Source organism: Rhinichthys klamathensis, unplaced genomic scaffold (genome assembly GCF_029890125.1).
Source record: "Rhinichthys klamathensis goyatoka isolate OS25496 unplaced genomic scaffold, OSU_Roscu_1.1 h1tg000391l_1, whole genome shotgun sequence".
NCBI lineage: Eukaryota > Metazoa > Chordata > Actinopteri > Cypriniformes > Leuciscidae > Rhinichthys > Rhinichthys klamathensis.
The window spans coordinates 103,390-130,634 of NW_026606894.1; the positions used below are offsets into that span (position 1 = coordinate 103,390).

Consider the following 27,245-nt stretch of genomic DNA (forward strand, 5'->3'; position numbering starts at 1 on the left):
ACATAATTGGCTCAAAAAAGCATATGATGTCTTAAAATACTGTATAATAGGCAGCTTGGGATGAAACAGAGAGCATGTTCTGTTGAAAACCATAGATTTTCTCTCTGTCTGCACTAAATATATATGTTACTCAGATATGCGAATGTGTCTCTCATCTGTTTTTGATTCCCATGTCAGACAGCCATGAGGAGCATCTGTTCTCTCACGTATAAGCACAGATCAAGAGCTCGAGGTTCCTTCACTGCATCAACAAAAATCACAAAATGACAAAGACTGTTGAAGGCTGTATAGGATAAATGTTTAGTTAGTTAAAATTTCCTTTTCTGTTGGTGGTTTTGTATGATTCTTTATCTGACTGACACAGTGGAAAAACTAGACTTGAAGTTAATCTGTCACATCCTTGAAAAGACTGATGCAAATGTCCAGAAATCCCTCTTTTTGTTTCAGATCAGATTATATGATGCCTTGTTTTGTGCTGTTGATGTTCAGTCTGAGAGGGTAAACCCAGTTCATATTACCCCCATTGCTCTGAATATGATATTAGATGTGTCTTTTGGAAATTAAAGTTTAATCATTGCATGCTTACACTCTTAAAATTAAAGGATCAAAAAGGGGGGTTTTGCAATTTTGAAATTGGAAATGCTGCTTTGCATTTTTTTGGTTCCCCAAAGAACCTCCCAGCGAAAAGAACCATTTTTTCTACAACATTTTAATAATCTAAAGAACATTTTCTACTATAAATAACCATTTGTGCAGTGGAACGATTCCATAAAGGTTCATCATTGAACCATCGACGCCAATACATTTTTAAGAGTATATGTATCTAATAAAATAGAACTCTATTTCATTATAATGTTGTTCGAGTTGCTTTGAATGTCTTTGCCAATGAATGTCTGCCAAGGACTTAATAAACTTGCACTCTTGCTAAAAGAGCATAACAAAGTTTTGATCCGTATCTCACTGTGTCTGTGAGAGGCTAAAGAGCATTCGTGGAAGGAAGTCCAGTAAACTGAACCTGGTGATTCAGCGCTACACCATGTGGAGTCCTTCTGGGAAACTGCGTCTTATGGGTAACTTAATGACTGCTGTCAACGTGACCTACACTCCCTAACACAGCAGATAGAGAAGATGAACGTGGCAGTGTGTGTTTTGGCCGGCACTTAAAGAGCAGCATTTCTAAGAAGGACTTCCTGAATAATATGACTTTTAAGAGCTGCTCAGCTTCGCATTTGTGTCCTTATATCTGGAGTATTGTCTGGTCATGAAAAGCTTTTCTTTTTTTCTTTTTTTTTTAACTAGTTTCAAATGGGTTTTCTCCTAGAAGCCACTCTTGTGATGTTATGCCAGCATGCACTTTCTGTAGGCTACTTAAGACAGGCCTAGAGTAATAGAAATCACTAACGCATTCTCATCTTAGGGCGTCATATTTTGACATTTCGTCTACATCCAACGCACATGGCACCCTTTAGCGTCAATATGAGACGCAGATAGATATGGGTAGGTTTAGGTCTGGGGTAGTGTTAGGGTTAGACCGCTAGGAGGCGCCTTCTGGCCCATATCTATCTGCGTCTCATATTGACGCTAAATGGTGCCATGTGCGTTGGATATAGACGACATGTCAAAAGCGTCAGTATATGATGCATTGGGATGAGAACGGGCACATGCATATTTTAATAAGCAAAAAATGCCACAACTTTTGAGAAAACGAGTCTCCCAATAAAACAACTTATTTACTGTTGCTCTGCAATATTTCGAGAAGAAATCAAATCATTCAAATAGAAACGTAATCAGGAGCTTCGCGTGAGGATGAAAAAAAAAGTCTTTTTTCCTGCCTATTTTGCATCTATTCAAGTTGGTCACATGAATTCGCTGCACTGACCAACAGAAAAGCTGCTTTACATCGCTACACGATTGGAAATATAAAACTCTTTTTTGTACGTGAAATGTCACTAATGTAATCGCACATTAAATGTTCCAGTCTGTGGGCGGCATGAACTTGAACGTTATCATGGAGATTAAACGGCCCTGTAGAACTGTTGAGTCACGCTCTGTGTGTGTTATGACGAGAAGTTCAGATGGTCCTTGAGGATGGTGAATAAACAGAATATAGTGCATAATAAAAGGCTGGAGATAAAAGGGTTTTGAGGTCATGATGACACAAAGGCGATGAGTGTAGAATGGAAAAGAATCCAGCCGTTGATTCAAATGAGTTCCAGATCGTTCCAAACATTCCAAAAAGAATCTTTACGCAACATTTGTTTTGTTTTTCCCCAAAGAATGAATGAAAACTCAATTAATGACAATAAAACAAAATAAATCCAAACTTTTTATGATTTTTATTTTTTTGGGGGGATAATCTCGTTCTACCCATCAATAACAGGTTAACTTGTTTTGAAAATGAGATAAAGATAGTAATCCTCATAATAATCCTCAATCATGTTCAAATTAGAATTGGCTTCCGCCTCTATATTTAGTAGCAGTGTGGAAAAACAGATTGTGTGATTACAAAACTCTGTGATTAGAGACAGCAGAAATTATTGCACTCTTCCGTTGATCCCTTACCAGATGACCGGGTCTGGTCCAGCATTTTACTCAAACTGTCGTTAGAAGACCAATTTGAGAGGACAGTGTGGTTTGTCTGGTCACAGCACGGTCCAGTTAATCCCTGCTGACGAACTAAAAAACTACACCATTGCAGTTTCTTCTGGGGGAAATGGAAATGGCTCGCTTTTCCTATCGTCTTTGGAGGGCAATGAATGCATCTGTGTGAGAGGGGAAACTAATGTGTGACAGAGAGAGCTAGTGTTGCATAATTGAATGCTTCTTTATCAGTGATCTCTGGCTTGTTTGTAGTGCGTAATTACGATTTCGTATGCAGTTTCGTAGCAGATGGTCAAGCCTCCCAGACAGCGGACACAGACGGGTCATTCCAGGTCAAAGGTGCAGGAGCAAACACAGCACAGTATGCACTTGTTCCCAACGAACACCACACTTCAATTGTATAGAAAAACATCATCACTAAAGAGTATTTAGACACTTGATACGAGTAAACAAACTTGTAGCTACTGTAAAAAAAAAAGACAAAAGCAGCCTTGATAAAACTTCCTTAAATAGTTTTTTTAAGCTTTTACTACAGGTTCAAAAAAAATAAAAATGACAAATAAATAAGCTTTTTGGTGGTGTCCAATATTAAATGGAAAAAAAGGACTGTAATGTGAGTATAACTTATTATACAAACATTGGAAGAAAATACATGGAGGAATTCTTTTTACACATTTTGTATGTACAGTATAGACAATATGACACTTGCATAAAAATTACAGCAGAAGAGAGATATTTGCCGACATGCTAGTATCACTCACATCTAAACACTGGATTTATAAGTGGCGGGATTCATAAGAGGAAATCACATTTGTCACTTTTATGTTTTACCTTCATACAAACAAAAATAGCATGGGTACAATTACCAAGATTTTTTTAAGTGTGCATCATGTGCTATAATAATGCGCTATAATAATACTATAATATAGTTACGGTAAACCTAATGGTAGAGTTCAGATCACTTTGAATCCAGGTGAAGCGAGACACATTCTGACACTTCATGGCTGTTGTTTATAAGGTGATAAGTCATTTTCAATACGTTTTTTTTTTTTGTAATTTATATAAAGATAGATGAGCTCAACTGTCCCCCGTTTTCAATATTCTTCTCACACATTTAACAGCGCAATCTGTGATAACTTTAACTGGATTTTGCATGTGAAACAATGCTGTATTGCTGTGCTGGCATCAGGTATATGACAAAGAAGGTCCGGTGTAACACAGTCTCATCCCAAGAAGTCATATAACTGACGTCTTGGGACGTCTTTTGACCATACGTCAATATCCGCCTTTTTAGGGTACCCTTAAACGTCGGTTTATGACGATCCTGGGACGTCATACAACTGACGCTTTACCTTTAACGTCAGTTAGGTGACGGGGTAGGTTTAGGGGTAGGTTTAGGTCTGGGGTAGAGTTAGGATCCGATAACGTCATCTAACCGACGTTTAAGGGTACCCTAAAAAGGCGGATATTGACGTATGGTCAAAAGACGTCCCAAGACGTCAGTTATATGACATCTTGGGATGAGACTGCGCTGTCCGGTGTTACTCATTCATTCACACATTTCAATACCAATAAGGAGCAAGCATATGAATCTGCAATGTGTGACCAGCTGATGTTTGAATGAAAATCATAATAAAACCGACCAGCATAAATAAAGTGCATCTTCTCCATTCATATACAATTTCATTTACTATGCATTTATTTTTATTAAATTCTAAATGCATTTAAAACAATCTACTATTAGATACCTATTATTAAAACTATATTTTGTGTCAATGACAGTCCTAAAAACAATATAAAGTTGCGCTTTTTAAATTGGTTGTTTACTCACTTAGGTAGAGATTGCATGAGTCTTCAACACATGCAAAATAACTCAAAAGTAATGTTTAACCCACATATGCATATTGGTATTCAACTGTAAAACAAACAAGCAAAAAAACCCCCGAAAATTTACAGATATTCAGAGCATGTTGAAATTATGAATCTGCTTTGTTTCCCCAACAGGAATTCACTTGATAATCAAACAAGCTCCTTCACTTCTGAGTGTCTTTAAAGCAGGTTCCCATTGTGCCGTTGCATCAAAGTGTCTCAAAGCATCTTATTGTTGTGAGAATATGCTCTAATACAAGCAACCTTTAGGCTGCAACATGTTCCTTTCGATCTGAAAGACAAGAAGAGACGTGTTAAAGGGTCAGGAGAGACCACAAACATCTCCGTGCAAACGCAGCCTTGGATATATGGTGCATAATAATAATAATGTCAAGATGTTTTAAATCATGGACGAAAATCAAACAGCAAACGCACGCAGAGGACCAACTCCAGATCTCACATCACGGCCTTGCTCTTTACAATCGTGCTTTTGAACTGTGGACATCTTTTCTTTATTGCAAGGCCAGTTCAATGAAAGCAAAAATGCAAGATTTTTATGGTCATTTTCACAAATGTCTGTACATATCTCTCTTATTGCACAGCTACTTACCAAATCAATGGACATGAAATTGAATGGAGCTTATTTTTTAAAAGCAAATGGCACCGATTATTATTACACAATTATTCAAATATACACTATTGGTCAAAAGTTTGGAATCATGATTTTTTGAAAGCTATTATTCTCACAAAGACTGCATTTATTGAATCAGAAATACAGTAAAAACAGTAACATTGTGAAATATTATTACGACTTAAACAGCTGTTCTGTGTGTGAATATAAGATGTAATTTATTCCTGTGATCAAAACTGAATTTTCAGCATCATTACTCCAGTCTTCAGTGTCACATGATCCTTCACAAATCACTCTAATATGATGATTTGCTGCTGAAGAAACATTTATGATTATTATCGATGATTAAAAAATTTTTGCTGCTTCGTATTTTTGTGGAACCAAATCAGCATATTATATAGATCACAGGAAAGTAGTAAATAGCCTATACCACCTGTCAAAATGATTGATTGACAGGTGGGCTTGGCTATCCTTTGATCTTCCCCAGCCCCTTCCGGTTCCTCCCCTTCCTGTCCCGCCCCTTCCGGTTCCGCCCCTTCCTGTTACCTTTGACCTAGTTCCGCCCCTTCCGGTTACCTTTGACCTAGTTCCGCCCCTTCCGGTTACCTTTGACCTAGTTCCGCCCCTTCCTGTTAAACTTTCTGTCAAAATGATGGATGATGACCGATGACCTGAAGGGGACGGAACTAGATCAAACAAACTTCAAACAATTCATCATTTTGACAGAAAGTTTAACAGGAAGGGGCGGAACTAGACCAAAGGTCATCATCCATCATTTTGACAGAAAGTTTAACAAGAAGGGGCGGAACTAGGTCAAAGGTAACCGGAAGGGGTGGAACTAGGTCAAAGGTAACAGGAAGGGGCGGGACAGGAAGGGGAGGAACCAGAAGGGGCGGGGAAGATAAAAGGATAGCCACGCCTACCTGTCAATCAATCATTTTGACAGGTGGTATAGGCTATTTACTACTCAGGAACAAATGACATTTTAAAATATATTATATAAAAAAATAATATTATATGAAAATATATTAACATTTAAAACAGTTGATAATAAAATTTCATAGTATTACTGTTTTTACTGTATGATTCAAATAAATGCATCTTCAGCGAGCAGAAAAGGCTTCTTTCAAAAACAGTAAAAAAAATCGTAATTATTTAAAACTTTTTACCAGTAGTGTACAGTGTAGAAATCATTATGCATAATTATGTGATGCAATTGACCAGTCAGAATCCCAGCAAACTGTGTATTAATGTTGCATATCTTCATAAGATTATAATCCATTCCCCGTCCATCCTTTGGTCTTGAATGCAACATCGTGATCCGCACTTGAGGTCTCTGAAAGTCGAATCCGTCTGGTTCTGCCTGAGGTCAGTGGTCAGAGCTGGCTGTAAATTAAGCTTAAAATCGACTATAACGAATTTAAAGAAAGCTCACCTCCAAAATGAGACCGATCAATCCCACTGTGTCCACACCGGAGCGCACGGATGGGCAGCATTATGTTCCCTAAGGCACATTGCGGTGTAGTTGAGTGTGTGATGGACGCCTGCGTCTCCATTGACCCCGGATTCAAGCACACAAATGGTGTTAAGGCTGTGCCATATTTCTGAGATCAAACTATGGCCAGAAAAACACCACAGCCCTGTTCCCAAACTCCTGAAGGAAAACACAGGCAGAGGGTTTCAACCCTTCAGCCGGCTTCACCACAGAGCAAAGCGGAGCGATGGATATCTGTAAAGATTTATAGACTGGCTTTAACACACAACTTCAAAAGTTGTCAATGCCTTTTTAAAGAAGCGTCTTCTGCTCACCAAAGCTGCATTGATTTGATCAGTAAAAACAGCAATATTGTGAAATATTATTACAATTTCAAATAATCGGTTTTCTATGCGAGTTTACTGTAAAATATAATTTATTCCAGTGATCAAAGCTGAATTTTCAGCATCATTCTAATATTTACATTTAATCCTTTAGCAGACGCTTTTATCCAAAGCGACCAACAAACGAAAGCAAACCGTTACGAAAATGCTCAAGAAACATTTATTATTATGATCAATGTTGAAAACAGTTGTGCTGCTTCATATTTCGGGTGGAAACGGATTTTCTTTGATGAATAGAAAGTCAAAATTAAATGTATTTACTGTCACTTTTTGATAAAGACAATTTTTTTGTGCAATAAAGGGTTAGGACTGTCAGAGAACACCATCTATATCATCTCCGAATTAAAGCCCTAAAACGAGGTCACGCATAACTCCGACTCGGGCGTAATAATACAGAGTGACTGCATGCTAAACCTCTGAACCTGAACCTCCTCCAACACAGTTTGATTAATCGTGCCGGAACAAGTCTCAGTTCAGAGATCCAGCAGACCATTAGTAACTGTGAAGACTTTTGGGTGTTGAAAAATGAGCTCTGATTGAATTAATGAGGTGGCATATCTGTAACCCATGGAAGATGAGATTAAGCTTCATTCATGCACTTATCTAGCACATTCTCACACACTAAACTATGAACTCGGATTGAAGCTAATGTTTTTAACAAAAGAGACTGCATTAAAACAATTAAATGGAAGACAAGTGGGCTCTGGTTGGGAATTGGTTGGTATTATAGTAGGACAGAAACTCAAAGAAAATTGACAGAAGTGATGCGTTTTGTAGTTAAAACACTTATCCTATTCAAGCTTCACGTGCAGAGACTATCAATAAGTCATTTTCTGAAAAATTTGAAACGCTGATTTCAATGCCACATTCAACCAAAGAGTCTAAGGGGACATTTTCACGACAATGATGTACTAAATACGGAAAAGTTTTCCTTTTGCGTTTCTGAAAAGTTTGACGTATACGCTCACATTTGCTGACAGTTATGGCAATGTAATGTGTCTTATATCAGATTGCCTAGCAGTGGGCCAAAAGAGTGTTGACTCCATTGGTAGAGGTAGAAATAAAGAGGAGTGGGCAAAATGACAGAAGCAGTGTGAACTAATGCCGGTTAATGCATAGACTCGTCTGACAACCACCATCTGTCTAATTTAGCATGCACTGACGCTCAGAAACATGCACACGTATTTTGAGTCCCATCCATGCATGTCCCAGGGATTTACTTTATCATGTTGATCAACAACTGGACAGTTGACAGATGTTACGCAATGCTGGCTTATATAACCAAGCAAACCTATTTTATGAAGAAACTAACAAAACAAATCTATTGAAGATAGAATAAGTGCCGTGTCATTAATTTAAAATAAAAGATCATTCAGCTGCCTTTAAGTTCGCTTAAATGCATCTTTGGAGAAAGGAGACAGAAGGTTGTTGCTTGCATACTAAATACTGTGCTAAGGTGCAAACGGGTGACGGATCAGGAGTTCAGGCTGTGTTCTTGAACACTACTGGGTCTAAAAGGCACAGGCACACACCACTGCTACCACCACAATGTTGGAAACGGTTGCAATGACAGCCACCCACAGCCAGATGGCGTCGGTGGAGTACTTGGGCTCGTTTGCCGGATCGACTGGTTTGGCGTTGAGGTTAGAGGTGGAAGTCTGAAGGGACGCGTTGCCATTGTGTGGAGTATCCATTAAGGCCCCGCTGACGGCTGGAAAATGCTGTGAGAAAAGGGAGAAAACATGGAGCATGCAATCAGTCCAAAGTCAACATGACCCCGTTTAATTTTTTTAGGGCTTCTTTCCATGTTCACATTTCTTTAGTGTGTAATGTTGCTGTTTGAGCATGAAAAAGCTCTGCAAAGTCCCTCCAGAGTTATCCTCTATATCGGTGTCAGTGTTTCTGAAACGCCTCCATTGTAGTCTCGAGTTTTCTTTTGGGAACGAACACGTCACAATATTCATCATTTAAATAATTCATACGCAGAATAAAGACACGGTTATGGGAAGGAGCGGGACATTTCCCGAACACACTCAAAGCGCTCGACCAATCACAAAACACTGCTCCAGCCGACCAATCAGAGCACAGTGTGCCTTTCAGGAGGAGGGGCTTCATAGAGACAGGAACTAAAGAGAGCGTTACTGACAGACTGGAAGGAGAGGAGCCGCAACAATGGAGAATATGAGGGAAATAATGTGTTTGAAAGATTCCAGTAAATAAAATAAAGTCCTACTCTCAAAGTTATAAATTAAAAAAAAGCCAGATAATGGAAATAAAATTGTTGGCAAACGGCATGACTTTAATAGTTATGAAGCGTCTTGGATAGCGTTAACAAAAACGTGTTCCTGCTGTGACCTGTTTGATAGTCAAGGTTATTGTATAGTTTTTACACAATACACATCGTTTCAATGCAGAAAAGCATGATGTTAATGTTTTTAAAATTGTCATGTTTTATAGTCGAATTAGTAGGCTACATTTGGGTGATAATATAGTTTGCATTTTGCAGTGTCAAAACCAATCAAACAGTTGAGATTTGCTATATATCGCTCCTCACATTTTCTGTATGTTTGCAAATAAAGTATATCCACACTTATATATCTAACTTTATATATAGAGCTGTGCAATATTATAATTACTTTTTAGGATTTACTATATTGCTTTATGTGAGTTTATTGTGTGCAAAAAGTTGGATGAAATATATATCCAACATTTATATAGAGAGATGTGCCATAAAATGGTTTACATTTTTGGGATGATATAATAAACAATCACATAGCCGAGATTTGCTGTATATGTATTGCTTTACGTGAGAATATTGTATGGTTATAGGTAATGTAGGCTACAGTGTTATTTGCTATTATTCAACCCCCATTACAAATTGGTTTATTGGCAAAATATACAGCATTTCAGCTTTTTGCAATGAACATATCAAACAAAAATAATTGAAATGGCTCAACACAACAAATGTTTTTCAAGTGGTTTCCCCAAAGTTAACTGAAAATGCAACTGCAGTCTCAAAATGATTCAACACCTTCATGACAAGCATGTTTAGCACTTAGTAGAACAGCCGTTTGCTGTAATGAATCACTGCAAACGAGATGTATAAGCAGACACCAGCTTCTGGCAGCGTTTCTGAGGAATCTGAGCCCGTTCCTCATGAGCAATGGCCTCCAGTTCAGTGATATTCTTGGGTTTGATTCCTGAAACCACCGCCTTCAAATCCCACCAGAGATTTTCTATGGGTTTCAAGTCAGGTGACTGAGATGCCACTGTAGGATCTTCCAGGATGACTTCTGCAACCAGGCCTTGGTGGAATTTGAGGTATGCTTGGGATCATTGTCCTGTTGGAAGGTCCGATGACGCCCAAGCTTCATCTTCCTCTCTGATGGCATGATGTTTTCTCCTAGGATTTCCTGATACTTCAATGAATCCATCTAGTTTTCCACACACACGCTGCAGGTTTCCAGTGCGAGAGGACGTAAAGCAGCCGCAGAGCATCACCGATCCATCATGCTGAACTGTAGACAGTGCTCTTTACAGCATTATGCTTCATTCTTCTTCCTCCAGACATACCACTGATCCATAGGGCCGAAAAGTTCCAGTTTTGCTCCATCGCTCCACAGAACAGAATCCCCAAAACTTAAGTGGCTTATTTACATGATTTTGAGCACTTTTCTTGAGCTTTTGGGTCAGTAGTGGTTAGGGATGGGAATTGAAAATATTTGATCAATATCAATGCCAGTAACGATTCTGCTTATCGATCCGATTATTTAACGATTCTCTTATCGATTCCTGATAGCACTGTGTGGAAATAAGTAGTCATATGCTTTTTCGGGGGGGGGGACAAGTGGTTTTATTTGTTTTAAAGCTTACACTTGAGTAAGCAAACTGTACTTTTTATGTAATTTATGTAATAAATGGAACCTTATTGTAAAGTGTTACCGATTAGTTATACACCGATTAAACGTCCCGTGAGTTCAGTGTTGGAAAGAGAAGTTGTTTTTACCATTCATTAAAACGAATCGGTTCAAATGAGTCATTAGTTCGCGAATTGGACGTGTCGTTATCGGACGTGTGCGCGTTGTGTGATTATCCCGGCGCGTTGGGACATCCCAGAAGATGTGTGTCATAATCACAGAAAACATTTCATCACTGGATAGGTTTTTTTTCCCTTTATTTAAAGTGTGGTTTATGTCAGCTGAATGTGCGGAACGCTTTTCTGAGAAGGTAAGGCAACGTATTTTAGCACAATTCACACCAAGCGGAAATTCAGGAAAAACAAATCTCCGAATAATCCACATGAAACTTTAGTCTCCCGACCTTACCATCGTGTCGTTTATTTTGATTAATATGTGCGAGGGAGAACAGTGCTTAGTTTTGAGACGGTGAAGCCTTGCTCCGAAGAGAGAGAGTGTGTGCACGCGACTGTCACAAGCGCAGCAGTTCATCTACATTACCAAAGTCCTTTTAGGCAAGTCATGCCACTCGGCCGCCATCTTGGCAACGCCTCCGGGCAGCTATTTCGGACTAACAAGACCAGGCTCCTATCTAAATGAATGAGCAGAGAGTCAGAACTGCAGTTTCACTGGTCACCGGGACATAAAAACTGCATGTATAGAAACAGCAGTAAAATATGATAGATAAAAATCGCTGAAAAAGTTTGATGACTTTGCCCCAAAATAAGGTTTAAAACGCCTTTTCCCCCACAGGTTATACGTTTACTACGCATGCGCAAGGGTTCTCTCCCTCGGTCGTGCGCGCGCTACACAGTTTGAAGCACAGTATGTGCTCGCTCTTGCTCGCTCGCTCTAGTTTCCGGGAGATTTGAACTAATTTGCGGGCATCAGGGAGCCGCTATCAATCTGCGGGAGACTTCTGATGTCTGATATTTACACAACTCACACATACACTGCATATCAAATCTGCCGCCTTTTCAGACAGTAACGTATTTTGCGCTGTCGCAAACCTCAACGGTGCGCATGCGTCAGTGGAACCAGACGATAGGCTTAAATGTTTCCCGGCTTGACTGTTAAAAGCAGACGATTGGCCTTCCAGCGGGAGGGGCGGGGTTACGGGTTTTCCCTATATAGTTGTATTAAGGATCGAGGAAGTGGCATGTCTCCATATAAATAGTCTCTGACATTACTCACCGATCAAATAAGACTTTGGCGGTACAAAAATTTGCTTTGGACGCGGTGCTATGGTGCTTGATAAAGGACAGTTGTGAGTTCACGGTCTGTAGCCTACATATGGCTGACTCAGAGCAGGAGCATCGATTAGAGGACTCGTTAACGTCGAGGGCATACAATATCGATGGATCGCAAAACTTGGAACCGGTTTTCAATTCCCATCCCCCTAGTAGTGGTGTACGTCTTGAAGTTTATTACGTGCCTTACTGTGCAGCTGAAAGCTCAGTGCCTGTTGCCACCAAGTCTTGCTGCAGGTCTTCTGCAGTCACTCAAGGGTTTTCTGAACCCGCCTTCTCAGAAATCTGCTTGCAGCCGTTGGTAGCTCCCTTTTTCTGCCCCGTCCAGGTAGTGAAACCACTGTTCCTTTAACTTTGAACATGCAAATTATGCTTCCAACTGTGTCTCTAGGAACATTTAGTTCCTTCGCTATCTTTTTGTATCCTGTTCCTTGTTTGTGAAGGCTCTTCTCTTAACCTTTTGACTTTGACTAACGTATTTCTAACATGCGGTCAAACGTGACACTCAACAAACCTAGCAAGTTCTGATATTTCATGTGTTCTAGCTCAAGCACACCTGGTGCAACTAATGAAGCCCTTGAAAAGTTGCATCATGTGTGCTTGAGACAACACCTGTTTTGCAGATTTATGCTGTTGTGAGGGGTTTTATTCAGGGGGTTGAATACTTTTGAGGCTGCAGAAGTCATTAAAAGTTGCATTTTCAGTTGAATTTGGAGAAACCAATTGAAACATTTGAGCCATTTCAATTACTCTAGTTTGATTTGTTCATTGGAAACCGCTGAAAGTCTGTACATTTTTCCAATAAGCCTATTTTGCAATGGGGGTAAAATAATTCCAGCTTTAAGTGATATCTTTAATTTTAAACATTAAATATGTATATCGCAGGGCGATAACATTACGCATTTAGAGATTTGCTTTGTAGTGCATGCGCTTCACATGACTGTACTGCGATAGAAGCATCTGGTTTAAAAAAGCATCTCTATTTATCATGCAATTTTCTGATTGCTCCCATCTGGCGTATGTCGTCACCAGTCGGGAGGTGTACAGGTGCATTCTGGGTAGTGACGGTCATTATGTTCTGTTGCTCTTCATCACCTCATTGCTGCTCTAGCTCCATTCATCGGATCCAGACTCACTCGTCGCTCTTGTTCTGACCTGATAACAGCTGTTTGAAGGTTGGAGAAGAACTCACACAGTTAGTGTGGAAGTAAATCTACTGCATTGTGGATAAAAGCTTTCTCTTAATTCAAATTAATGATGCGTCACTTTGAAACTAATTTCAAGTGACGTTTAGTTTTCTCTCATTATCTTATTACGATTTCTGAATACGCTTCATTACTGCTACTCAAGTCTTGATATGATTAAATTAAGAGCCAAAGATATTCAAAGTTTGAATCAAGTCAATAGGATATTCCAGCTAACCGGGAGCATTGGCAAAGTTATGAACAAACGTTCGTCCAATAACGTTAACAGAACATTCGTTCAAAGTCATCTGGTATTTAATGATATTCTCAAAATGTTAGCACGAAAACATTATTTATGCATCATTTGCTTTACTGAAAAGTTTTAGTTGGATGTTCATCTAATTTTTTTTTAAACGTCATACTTGTTACCATACTATTTTTCAAAACTATCAAATGGAATCTCCCCTCAACATTCATATAACCAATAAAAAAACGTTTATTTATCTTCTTTTTTTTTTTTTTTTTAATCTGAGGTTTTGTGTTCTTTGCAACGAAAGGATGCCAGCAGTGTAAAGCAATGTCCTCTAATGAGGCGTCCTCGCATGTACACATGCTTTAGTTCAGCAGCTGACAGATAGATCTGCATGCTCGTATATAAAGTAAGAACAGCCATGCTTTAAGCCTCTGTCATATACACTCTGTGTCATGCTTCACAGATATATTGGCTGCCATCTGAGTTCACCAGCGGGAATACACACGTCATTAACCCACAGCTCTCACAGCAAAGCCATAAAAGAAATATAGGATTTGAACCATACAGTCCCTGTAATCGTAAACTGAGGGAGTTTACAGTAAAGATTTAAATCAAATCAAACTCTAATGCTGGGTGCAATCCTGAAATTTAAGTTTAAATTAAATATCATTAAAAAGGAAATATATATAAATATGTATATTAATTCGTTTTTATATTAAGGTTGCAAAGTTCTGAAATCAAAGACAATTCGGTTTATATATTCTCATTGTCAGAGGCAAAAGCTAATGCTCAAACTCACCACAATCATAACTGATGAGAATAATTTATGACCGATTTTTGCACAGCTTGCTTTAAAATCATCATGAGTCTCGTAATATGTATCTTTAATAAATAATCAGGCCTTTTTAAATGCGACTGGTTGCCTTCCAAACAAGTTTCTTTAGTTTTTGTCCTCGTCGCAGGACTCAAGCTGAGGAAGCTTTCCAGTGAAATGGCCCTTCATTATTTCCAGCCCACTGCAAACCAAACTGAAGATGCACGAAGCAAAACATATCAAGTAAAATAGCCTACATTTGGGCGAAGCACTAGGTAAAATGACATTATAATAAAATGAGGGGAACCAACTGTGAACATTTTGCTCCTGAAGTCATGTGCATAATCAGGCGTCCCGCTGCCACATGTCGGCACATTTGGATATTAAAAGGTCAACAGGGACATGCGACCCACGCAAGAACTCATGTTCACTAATGTGTGCCGTCTTGACCAATGCCGACCACACTTACAAGTATGAGCTCTAATATACATAATATATATATGTTTTTTAAATAAGATCATAAAATATATAGCCTACATAACAAAATTGTTCAAGCGTTCCCAATTATTTCTGAACATTCTCCAAAACGTCCAGTTTTTAAACGTTTAAAAATTTTTAAGAAAACATTCAATTTCATCATTCTGCAAACATTACAGGAATGTTTTGCAATGTTCTCTAAACATTCAAAAACATATATTAACTAGGGCTGTCAAATGATTAATCGTGATTAATCACATCCAAAATAAAAGTTTTTTTTACATAATATATGTGGGTGCACTGTGTATAATTATTTAATATATATATAAATACACACACATGCTTGTATATATTTAAGAAATATTTTCATGTATATACTGTATATATAATTTATATTATATATAAATATCAATATTTTATATATAAATAATATTTTTTTCTTAAATATAAATGCATGTGTGTGTATTTATATATATACAAAATAATTATACACAGTGCACCCACAAATATTATGTAAAAAAAAAACTTTTATTTTGGATGTGATTAATCGTGATTAGTCATTTGACAGCCCTAATATTAACATTTTAAAAATGCTAAAAAAAACATTCCACGAACGATGTATAGATAACGTTTTTGCGCTAACGTTTTGAGAACATTATTAAAGACCAGAACACTTTTAACAAATGTGCTATTAATGTTACTGGATTAACATTTGTACATAACTTTAGCGGTTAGCTGGGAATCTCAAAAGTTATGAAAGTAAAATAAATAATAATATGTTAATTTGGGAACATACCGCCTTAAATCTGAATCCGTTTGTTACAGCTTCTATGACAATACCTTTACCTGGATAACCCAAAACAACTTAATCACAACAATCTGACAATCAAACCACATTTCCCCTTCAGCTGTAAATCACACATCAAGAACTAAACACTGATGGACAAACACAGGACGGTCATGAGATCGACATGTGTGGCTGTATGTACAAGTCATGAACCTGTTCCTATCAGAGCAATTTAGCAGTATATAATATGTTAGATGAATGAAAAGATTGAGAGGCACGAGGAAGAAAAGACAATTAGATGTGCATTGAAGCGGGAGAAGAAAAGAAACACATAAAGAGAAAACTGAATGAGTACCTCTAGCTTTCTGCTCTCGAGATGACTGACGGATAAACGTCTTTATAGCAGTCACATCACTCACACTACACCCGGATTCACGTGTGTGTGTGTGTGTGTGTGTGTGTGTGTTAGAGAGAGAGAGTAATCTTGCTGTGGAGGATTAGAGTCGGTCTGAAATGATCTGCTTCTACTCTCTCAGCAAATCACATATTATTCAGATATTGGCAATTCGAAATATTCCCCATATTTCTGCTGCTGTTCATCGCTCCATCAGTCCTCCTGTTTTCTCGAGTGTCTGAGAACATTCAAGCGCTTGGATGTGATCAGCAATGCATACAAATGTGTGTGTTTCAATCTAAATGAAACCATTAAGCCTTTGAAATGATTTATCAGATTGGGTCTTTAGCATGCAAAGCACGAAGACCGGCCAAATCCAGGAGGATCATGGATAATGATGGAGAACATCTGGCCGTGATCGGCACTGACCTCCCTCATCTCTTAAAAAATTTCTGTGAAATTTTAGTTTACGTTTTAGTCATTTTCTTTAAAACTTACTTTGTTGTTCTATTTAGCTTTGATTGATATACATTTAAGATTATTTCACTTATTTAATTTCAGTTTTTTACAAAGGCAACATTTTTAATTCCCGTTCGAGTTTTTCCATCTTAACCTATTACTAGAGCTGGGCGATTTTTTTTTTATAAAAAACTCGATTTACGATTCGATTCGATCTTTTATTTTTAATCAAGTAGAATTTCTACAACTGTGTTGAACTGATAATCACTCTTTTGTGTGTTAAACACAATCTACCTAATACAGACAACTTCATTATAAAGAAAAAAAAAACAAATCCAAAAAATATATGATCATAATCTATGACAAAAATGCTATTATAAACTAGATTAGTGGATAATTCAGCAGTCAAATTTAGTCTAGAAAAATCACAAGTGCACAATAATTGTATAAAATCTGAACATTTAGTGAAAAAAACTGCGCCGCAGGGAGCGTGCTACGAAAACGATGAAGGAAGATTTGGCGAATGCGAATGTATGTACGCTATACTAAAGAGGGGGAGAAAAAAAATCAAAAAAATCGATTTTTTTAAAATATGAATCGATTTGACCTACCAATTTGACTTTTAAATCAAATCGATTTTTTTCCCAGCCCTACCTATTACACAACGATTTACTAAAAATGGAAAAGTTGTTCCTTTGCGTTTTTGCACACAGACGACTGGGTTGTCAAAACGATCCCTGTTCGCTCAGATGTTTATTTATTATGTCTGTTTATTTGTTTGTAAAACTCAAAACTCAGATCTCCTGAGAAGCTCATCACGTCATCCATCTTTCTATGGCCCAACCACAGTATTTCCATTAAGACCACAATGCACTCAGATTGCAAGAGGGAATAAGCAAAACATGAAAAATCAATCCGTCTTCAGCGGTTCTGACATTCACATCACAGAAAATATTAGCCGTAAGTAAATCATGTTGATCTTGTGCTGCCCAGACATCTGACTGGTGCACAACAGTTAAACTCCAGATAATTCACCCAAAAATGCAAATTCTGTCATAATTTATGTTCCTAAATCATACAGGTTTGGGAGGACATGAAAATGAGTAATAGCAACGTGAAATCAAAAGCATTGTTTTCCTCTTTTTTGCCTGTGACAACTGCTGAGTAGGAAATTCTTACTTTCAGTAACATTTCTTTTCAGTTTCAAACTCTTCTTACACACGTTTCACAGCTTCTGTGATTCATCCATTTACTTTTATGGATTTGATTTAAGCCATTCATATTAAAATCAACTCTTAAAAGAAGAAAAACTCAAATATCTGAACAAAATGAAAGTTTTGGGCACTTGTGATCCATTTAAATAAAAAGGTAATTGTAACTTCTTATCTCGCAATTCTGACTTTATTTCTCGCAATTGCGAGTTTATATCTTACTATTCCAATATATATACACACCTGTGAAAAATGAATATTGTTCTCACGTAAATGCGTCTCTATAGCACGCATTGTGTTTTATCGTGCAATTTATACGCGAAAATTAGTTTTTACGTGCATATGATACGCAGTTTCCACGTGCATTTGATACGCAGTTCATTTGCGTGTAATACACACGCACCCCACATCACTACTAACCCTACCCTAACCAACCCATGCGTATCCTATGCACGTAAAAACTCATTTTCGCGTATAAAATGCACGATAAAACACAATGCGTGCTATAGAGATGCATTTAGTGTGATCGGGTTGGTATATATTAGGGGTGGAACGGTACACAGAAGTCACGGTTCGGTTCATACCTCGGTTCAGACATCACGGTTCGGTACGATTTCGGTACAATGGAGGGAAAAGCAAAACAAAAATGCAGAAGGCATTGTATTTTTTAAATAAGTTTTATTAATAAAGGCATAGAACCAGTTTATTTGTAGTGCACTGACAATAGTTTTATATAATTGGTTTATTAATTAAATTAATAAAAAAAACAAAAAGATCTTGCGATATGTTTGGTATTTGTACCTGAATTAATTTAAAATTAATTTGCTATATTTCAGATCAATATATTTGTTTTCCTTAATTTTAATTAACATTATTAATTAACAATGTAACATTATTATCATCTGAATTATAAATAATGGATTTCTGTATAAAATAATACTACCATTAAAAACACATTCAATTTTCTTTTTTAATCAATGTAGAATGTGTAAGATTAGTGCTCCGAGGACAAGAAATGAAAACCAATGCAATATGATGAATATCCAAAAGATGGGACCCATGCACAGACTGTTTTGAAATGGAGTTGGATACATATGTTTTGCTTTAAAAACAGTGTGTGTGTGTGTGTGTGTGTGATTTTGGTTGGGTGAGAGTTGTAGGTTACAGTTTGACAAGAGTTTACAGTGTTCGATCGCGCCCGCGCCTCTCTCTCGCACGTACACACACACACACCGCATCCTGTTCATTATGCGGTCACACCAAACGCGAATAGAGCGTTAAATTCGCGTCTAGTTCGACGCTAGTCCAAAGCGAATAGGACGCGCGTATAAAGCCAACGTTTGAAGTGAACGCGCGTTCAGAGCTAAGCCGATGGTACAGATTATGTTTCCCTAAAGAACCCGCGTATCTAACAGTAGTTCCGCATTACATTAATTAATTTGCACGCGAGTTTTATTTATTTTTATACCGTGTATTCTCCGTGTAAATTCGTGCACCGAACCATGACGCCCGTACCGTTTCGGTTCAATACGAATTCATGTACCGTTCCACCCCTAATATATATGTATTTATTAGGGCTGTCAAGCGATTACAATTTATAATCTAATTAATTACTGAGAAATGACCCACAAAAGATCATTAAAAGTCATTATTGTGTTAAATGAGAAAAGCATCAAATAGACATTACAAATTATATTTTATTTGATTCAACATTTATTACACCTTGATGTTGAGTAAATAACTTTAATTTTCCTTTTTTGGGTGAACTGTATACCTTTAATGGGCTTTTATTAATATTGAAAAATAAAATAATTGTTGCTTTATGAAATGATACTCTAAACAAGAAACTAAAACTCCCAGTAGGTGACAGCAAATGTCTAAATGAGAAAGCCATTGATTCATTCCTTCATTTGATTTGTTCAAAAGGCTGATTCATTCAGAAATTGAATCACTGAATCATTGGTTAAAAATCAAACACCGCTGTGTGTTGCTCGGACACACACATCAGTTCTGCTCTGGCTTTATAGGTAATGTTTATTAGCAAAATTGAGCAAAAGCAGACAATGTTGTATATAAAATATCAACTTCTTATTTATTGAACTGTTGTACAAAATCAATATCACAATTACACTCGTGCTATTCGGGACAAAGGCAGCACTTGTGTGATATTGCTTATGAGACAACAACTCTAATATCTTAAATTTTAGGGGCATTATAACTGATTTTAAAGGCTCCATCACGCAGACGGCCGTACGCGTCGAGTTACGCCAAAAGAGTAACACTTGAACTTTGGACTTCCAAAGACAGACAACCATTCACTGCCATTATCAAGCTTGGAAGAGCCAGGACATTTTGTAATATAACTCCGATTGTATTCGTCTGAAAGAAGAATGTCATATACACCTAGGATGGCTTCAGATGTTCATTTTTGGGTGAACTATCCCTTAAATGCGTTAAATCGGCAGCCCTGATGGATGTAGGGCCTCCTTTTGTGGCCAATACAGCGGGACACCGCTAGCAATGTTGGGCCCTATGAAAGAATATGAGGCCCTATGAAAGAATATGAGGCCCTATGAAAGAATAGGAGGCCCTATGAAAGAATATGAGGCCCTATGAAAGAATATGAGGCCCTATGAAAGAATATGAGGCCCTATGAAAGAATAGGAGGCCCTATGAAAGAATATGAGGCCCTATGAAAGAATATGAGGCCCTATGAAAGAATATGAGGCCCTATGAAAGAATATGAGGCCCTATGAAAGAATATGAGGCCCTATGAAAGAATATGAGGCCCTATGAAAGAATATGAGCCCCTATGAAAGAATATGATGTTGGGTCAGGACAACTCTGGACAGCAACAGTCTTTGGCGTTTCTCCACACTGTAACTCCCACGGATGTGAGAAAGACAGTGAAGGCGGACTCATCAGAGAACAAGGTTTCACATTGTCCACAGTCCAAGATAGGCACCAATGAAACCAACATTTGGCATTGGCACGAGTGACCAAAGGTTTGGCTACAGCAGCTCAACCATAAATATTGACTTTTGGTGGAAACCGGAGAGAAGAGATGCAATTTAAAAGGTGACATATTATGCCCCTTTTCACAAGATGTAATATAAATCTATGGTGTCCCCAGAATGTGTCTGTGAAATTTCAGCTCAAAATACCCCCCAGATCATTTATTATAGCTTGTCAAATTTGCCCTTTTTAGGGTGTGAGCAAAAACACGCAGTTTTTGTGCGTGTCCCTTTAAATGCAAATGAGCTGCTGCTCCGCCTCCGTTCAGAAGAGGCCGATCCTTTACATCCGCTTCAGATACTCCGGCCATAACAAAACATGTGAATTTCAGTCAAATTTCAGAAATGACAGTAGCGAGTGCAGCCTTACAGAGAGACTCAGGACATGGACGTTTCTGAATGATTAGTGGATACATTCATGTAGTTGTCGTGGAGTTGATATTGATTCACCTCATCGACTTGCATGTACCGTCATGTTTAACTTTTACACAAGTGTACACAGTTCCCTGAGGTCTTTATAAGACAGCGGTGACACGTCTTGGTCTAATAGTGTTCAGTGCTCGTCTGTGCTCAACGACAGAACAGTTTCATGCTTTGCTCGAACTTTTGCCATTGCGTTAGAACTGGTTCACTGTTGTCGCTTGCGAAACCAAATGTTGGTGCCATGGGTGGAAACGTGCAGATTAAGAGGCGGTAATATTATAATAAGATCCTCTTCCTACGTCAGAAGGGGAGCGAAATCTGATTGGCTTATTTTTTGTAGAGTATGTTTGCAGACAAAGGCTCACCAAAACAAAGTTAAGGCCCTTTCACACCGGACGCGTAACGAAAAAGCGAAACGGAAAAGCGAATAGTTCGCGTGCAAATAGTTCGCGTCAAAACCATATCAGCCGCGACGCGAATTTGCGACGTTCAGAGCTTCAACATTCCAAAACTTTCGCGTCGACAGCTGAGAAAACACGGACACTTCATCATCATCATCATCATCATCATCCAGTGAAGACGAGCTTTTCGTTTTCTTTAAAAGACAGAAAAGATTTTGTGTGCACCCAATCTTAAAGAACAGAGAGTCTGAAGGGGAGTATGCTAATCTTGTAAAGTAGCTAAAACTTTGCCACAAAGAACCGGCCAAAGTAAGGATTATGCATTAAACATTTGAATTGTTTATTAATAAACTAGTGTTTTCTGTCAGTTTTCGGTATGAGACGCGCTCCAGTTCACGCGCCGGCGCCTCCGTGTCCTAATTACATTGTCTACTATATTTGCTTCTTATTCCTATTAATCCAGGCAATTTATTGATGAAACATTGATTAAAATTAAGATACAATTTATACAAAACGAAATTCACTTTAAAGAAAGGCTTTCTACAAAACAAAACTTAATAAGTGGCCAAAATTATGTCTGACCCATTCCAAATGTTTTCGATATATTGGGCATCTTATGATCCTTATACTCATCTCATGCGATTCCCTTTTCATATAGCTATCAACATAGATGAAATAAAAAAAATAGCATTATATTATTTAAACGTATATATGAAACGTATGTTTGAGTTTTTTTAACTTATAGGCCTATTTAAGTGTCACCCCGCTCTGCTTTATTTACGCACATGCTCTGGTGTGTGGCCTACATGCATGCAAAAATAATATGAAACAACCATGAATGTTGAATCAATTATTTCCCTCCTAGTCAAAAATATTATAAATCATCAGCAAGCACTTCATTAACTCGCCGGAGACACCAACTATCCCAGCTATTTTATCCCATGCCTCGTTCTTTTGCTGGTAAGAAACAACGTCATGTCATAAATGATAGGGTATGCGTGCGTTGAGATGCGGAATAGGCAATATAAAAATGCTGTCATTATAAAAGGTTTCTAGTTTTAATGTATTGCTTGTTTTTAGTTTACATTTCATGTTGTGACACTTCTCTCGCACATAATGCTGCTACGTCAGAGCGGCCAATGCGTCAACAAGCTTCACCTTTGTTTCCTTGTATGTGATTGGCTGAAGCCTTTTCTGTTGCCGAAAAAGTTTAAAAAAATCGACATCGAAGCGAAAAAAATAAAAGTCGTTTTTTCGCTGCAGCACATTCGCGTTCGGTGTGGAAGCACTCATTACACAAACAGCTGATCAAAAAATAAAACTATCGCGCGAATTATTCGTGCGTCAAAATCGCGTCCAGTGTGAAAGGACCTTTACTGGGTTTCACTTTTCACGTTATCTGGGTTGGTAGAAGCAACGGGGACCCGATTATAGCACTTAAACACGGAAAAAAGCCCGTTTTCATGATATGCCCCCTTTAAATCTCTTACTGGTGGAATGTAAAATCAGTGAAGATTGGCCACCAGGCCACGCATATATAGGCATGAATCCTCCAACACTATATTAGCCAGTGTTTCAGTTATATTGTCTAAACCCTGTATATGACCCCTGTATCTATATATATATATATGTCCACGCTGATAATTTTAGTCAAGTGTTTGCACCAAAACAGGAATAATTGAGTTTTGTAATTCTAATTGAGCTATGACACACACATACTGTGTAAGCATACTATAAAAAACATGATATGGTAATGAAACCTCACTACTCATAGTGACATGTATTAGCATTATCGTCTTTGCTTGAAGTCTGCTGCCTCACCTGTGCAGAATGAATCACCTGTCAGACTAAACCCTTCCTACACACACTCCGTCTCATCTGTCACTGCGTGATGCTAGTGTGTGTTCTTACTGTCATTGCTTAAGAAACTCTGAAATGCCTTTTATGTGAACTTGAAGGAATGTGGCTTCAAAAGGGCGCCTTGAACCGTACACTAAATATGAGTCGAGAACCCATAACTTCACTTTTGATTCACAAATACACAAGAATCGCCTAACCTCACATTACATACTTACTGAGATTGTTGACTCAAAGCTGCGAACAGCCTATAAAAAAATAAATAAGTAACCTAAATGGTCATGAAATATTGATATGAGTTGAAATTATTTATTATGTTTAGAGTTTAGAAAAGCAGCAGCCCACAACAGTCAGTTTCACAGGTCAGCGTCATTATACAAAAATATCTGACCAATCAGAATCAAGCGCTTCTGACAGTCATGAAATAAAATCGGATCATGTTATTTTTAGTGTCACCAATAATTCACACCTACCGGCTAACAAAAAATATGTTCTAAGAAATTGTATTTCTGAATGTTCCGCTTTTACTTGGTTATGCAAACAGGGAAGCTTCCATTTATCATTCCTCAAACATATTGGGAACATTACTTTTGAACGTTCACCGAAACATTAAAAAAAACAGAACTGTTTTTTTGTGCTAATGTTTTGAGAACATTATTAAAGACCAGATAACTTTGAACGAACGTTTTATTAACGTTACTGGAAGAACGTTTGTTCATAACTTTGAGAGAAGCAGATCTGAGACCGTTCCCTGTTATCAGCAAACCGCTTAATGGCTGTCCCTGGTCACGTATTTCCATCTTTGATCAGTTCTGTATGAGTTGGGGAACAGATGTGACCGTTGGCCAATTCTAATTAACATTTGAACACTTGATAATAAAGTGCCGAAAGAAAAGCAGGATGATTAATCAGCTTCATCACCAGATGCTCCACTATGACACTCACTTTTCAGGTGTTCTTTATTATTAGCAGGGTTCGACATTAACACCCATCAATTCGCCAAATCAGCAGTGACTTTAGCGGGTTGAACTTTATATATAACATATACCTTTTTCATTGCAGTCTTTTAAAAAGGCATCTGAAAGTGCAATGTAGTGTTGTCAAAAATGTCACTTTTTCAATACATATTGATACTGAAGTATCTGAAACGCTTCCGATACATGTCCCGCAGAATAGATATAGGATAGCAGCTGCTCTCTCTCTCTCTCATCTCTCCGACAGCGAGTTATACCCGCCTCTCCTCACACACTCGTTTCATTTGCTCCGGAGGAATATTGTTGTTGTTACAGGGCTTGAATTTCTGTGGGGAATTGCACATAATTGTACTCATTCCCACAAATGTTGAGCTCACACCCAAAGTGCACACAAATAAAGCTGGTTTTCTTGCACTTAAACAGTCAAATTAGCTCTGCGCGATTAATCGCAATGAAACCGCGCGCGATTTGGCAAAGGCTGCGATTATTTTATGCGCAGTATGTCAGTGCAACGGCTGATCGGTAGTAAACGCTGCTCCCACACACACACACACACACATCATATCCATCTGAACACCAGGGCGTCTCACACACACACACCAAATATGCCCCACCGCAGAAGTACGATAACACACATCATTCTAGGAAATCGCTGTATCTGAATAAACAGAAGATTGAAACGCTTTGATTGAACACGACTAATAAACACACGACTGCCTTATTCTGTGTGAGAAGCGCATCATCTCACAGGAGGATGAGCTCAACTGTCCTTATGAAGTGAGTTTGGAGTAAAAGCATGTTATTAAATGTTGTCTTTTGTTGGACAAGAGGCTCATAAATGCTTCTCATGTTTGGAAAGATGTTTGACGCGAGCCGCGTTCACAGAGCCGATCATCGCTGACAAGCTGCGCATAAAAAATAATAAATCACAGAATTTGCGATTTCATTATCGCGATAAGCCAACTCGATTTAAGTGCGATTTCATGTAAAGCCCTGAAGTCAAATACACACAAAATTATGTCAAAATGCGGGTTTAGGCAAGTATTCACATAAACACAGTCAGTTATGTTTTAAGTGAACATAAACAGTTGAGAAAGAAAACGCATGTGTAACAGTATATTGGATCCGTGTGTCAGGTCTTATACCTGCTGCCAAATTATGAGATAATATTAAAAAATATCTATATGGTACTTTTCCCCCATTGTATCAATGTCAAAATTGTGGCCAGTGAAAAGGCATGAGTGGCTTTGGAAAACCACAAGCCACAGAGGCTGGTGAGCAAAAAAAGTTAATATCAAGCACTGATTATTGTGAATAGGTCAGAATTTATTTTAAATTATTTTTCAATTTAAAATAAATTAACTGAAACTATTTAAATGAATGAATGGAAGGCATAATAATAATCTTATTCTACAGGACTTATACGCTCCCATTTTTTATATGTAATTTCTCATAATCTTTTATTTTGGCTTGATTATTATTATTTTATCTATTTAAAATGGTAACACAGACAGGGCTTGGATTAAACCAGGATTAAGCCTTAGTTATAAAGACATTTGAGTAGGTTTAATAATCGTGCATTAGAAAAAAAAAACATTACTGATGTGCATCTTGAGACAAAACAATGTAAGTGACATATTTTAAGATATAGGCTATCAGTGCAAGTTGCGTTCAGCTCAGACTTGTGTTTTAGTCTGGGACTAGCTTAAGCCTTTCCTGAGAAACCAGAGGGTTGTCTATAAATGTTTCCTTTTAACTTTCTTTTGAAGAATATAGTTAAAACACTCGGAGCACCAGCAACCAAAAGTTCCCCTCTACATTGAAAACCAGATTGATGAGAAAGACAATCAAGCAGTGTCGCACCACGCTATTCCTCAGCCATCTGTGAGTCAACTAATCACCCTTAATTATACATAGAACAACATTTTATGGACAAAACCGAGGTAGTAAATCTTACCTGTGCTGCCATTAGAGATAACTCCATTCCCTTCTTCTCTGCAGATGTGATGTTGTTGTGTTGAGATGAACTGAACTCTCTCATCCTCGCGAGCGTCGCTGTTGTGCGCGCGTAACTGTGCTCGGCTCGGCGCGCTTCTGCTGACGAATTCAGCTGCAGGCATGCACGTGCACGCCACCCTTAAAGAATTATTTATGCAACTTTTTTTTTATCTTTGACAGTCAAACACGCTGAGACTTGAACTGCCTACTCTTCCTATTACCTATATTGGGCTGTAAATATTCCTTTTTTTAATTTTGAATTATAGTTACAGCACAAAGGGCTAAATCTGAGTATGGTTTGGAGACAAACGTCCAATTACACAAATATATTTTTGCGGTGAGGCTGATATCTAATCAATAACTGATGAAACCAAACAGTTATGTTATGAAACACCAATGATAACACCGTGAAATCTTAAAATAGCCTTGATAAATATTGACCCAATTATGGCTTAATCTCTCCAAACACTATAACACATACTCGTCAATTTAGTAAATCAACAGAATCACGATATATGACCATTACAGACAATTACACATTAATGTTTACATATATAGGATAACATAAGGGAATATGCCCCCCTTAAGAATAATGTGCATTTACTTTTAAATAATAACATATTTAGATATAAGTTTGGCATGTGCGGAATGATGATGCATCAGCCAATGTGTTATTATAGTAAATCAATAGGAAAATCATAGAACAAAATGTAAAATTATTCAAAGAGGCGCAGATATCTGAAATGTACATCTAATTCATGGAAATACTGAATAATATCCCCATTAATTACAATACTTATTACATATAATAACA

General features: G+C 37.8%; 1 protein-coding gene across 1 annotated transcript; it reads right to left on the bottom strand.

The window, feature by feature from the left end:
• Positions 1 to 8,292: 8,292 nt before the first annotated feature.
• LOC130069979 (uncharacterized protein C14orf132) lies at positions 8,293 to 26,560 on the bottom strand. Its single transcript, XM_056234198.1, has 2 exons — positions 26,391 to 26,560; positions 8,293 to 8,700 (listed from the first exon to the last, which is right to left on the bottom strand). The coding sequence occupies exons 1-2, from the start codon at positions 26,472 to 26,474 to the stop codon at positions 8,491 to 8,493; spliced, it is 294 nt and encodes a 97-aa protein (XP_056090173.1). The 5' UTR covers positions 26,475 to 26,560; the 3' UTR covers positions 8,293 to 8,490.
• Between the last annotated feature and the right edge of the window lie 685 nt (positions 26,561 to 27,245).

Bases quoted from the DNA above. Each gene is read 5' to 3' on its own strand.
- LOC130069979 (XM_056234198.1), bottom strand. From the start codon at position 26,474: ATGAGAGAGTTCAGTTCATCTCAACACAACAACATCACATCTGCAGAG. The intron at 8,701-26,390 runs GTAAGATTTACT...CTTTTCTCACAG, and splicing joins TATCTCTAATGGCAGCACAG to CATTTTCCAGCCGTCAGCGG.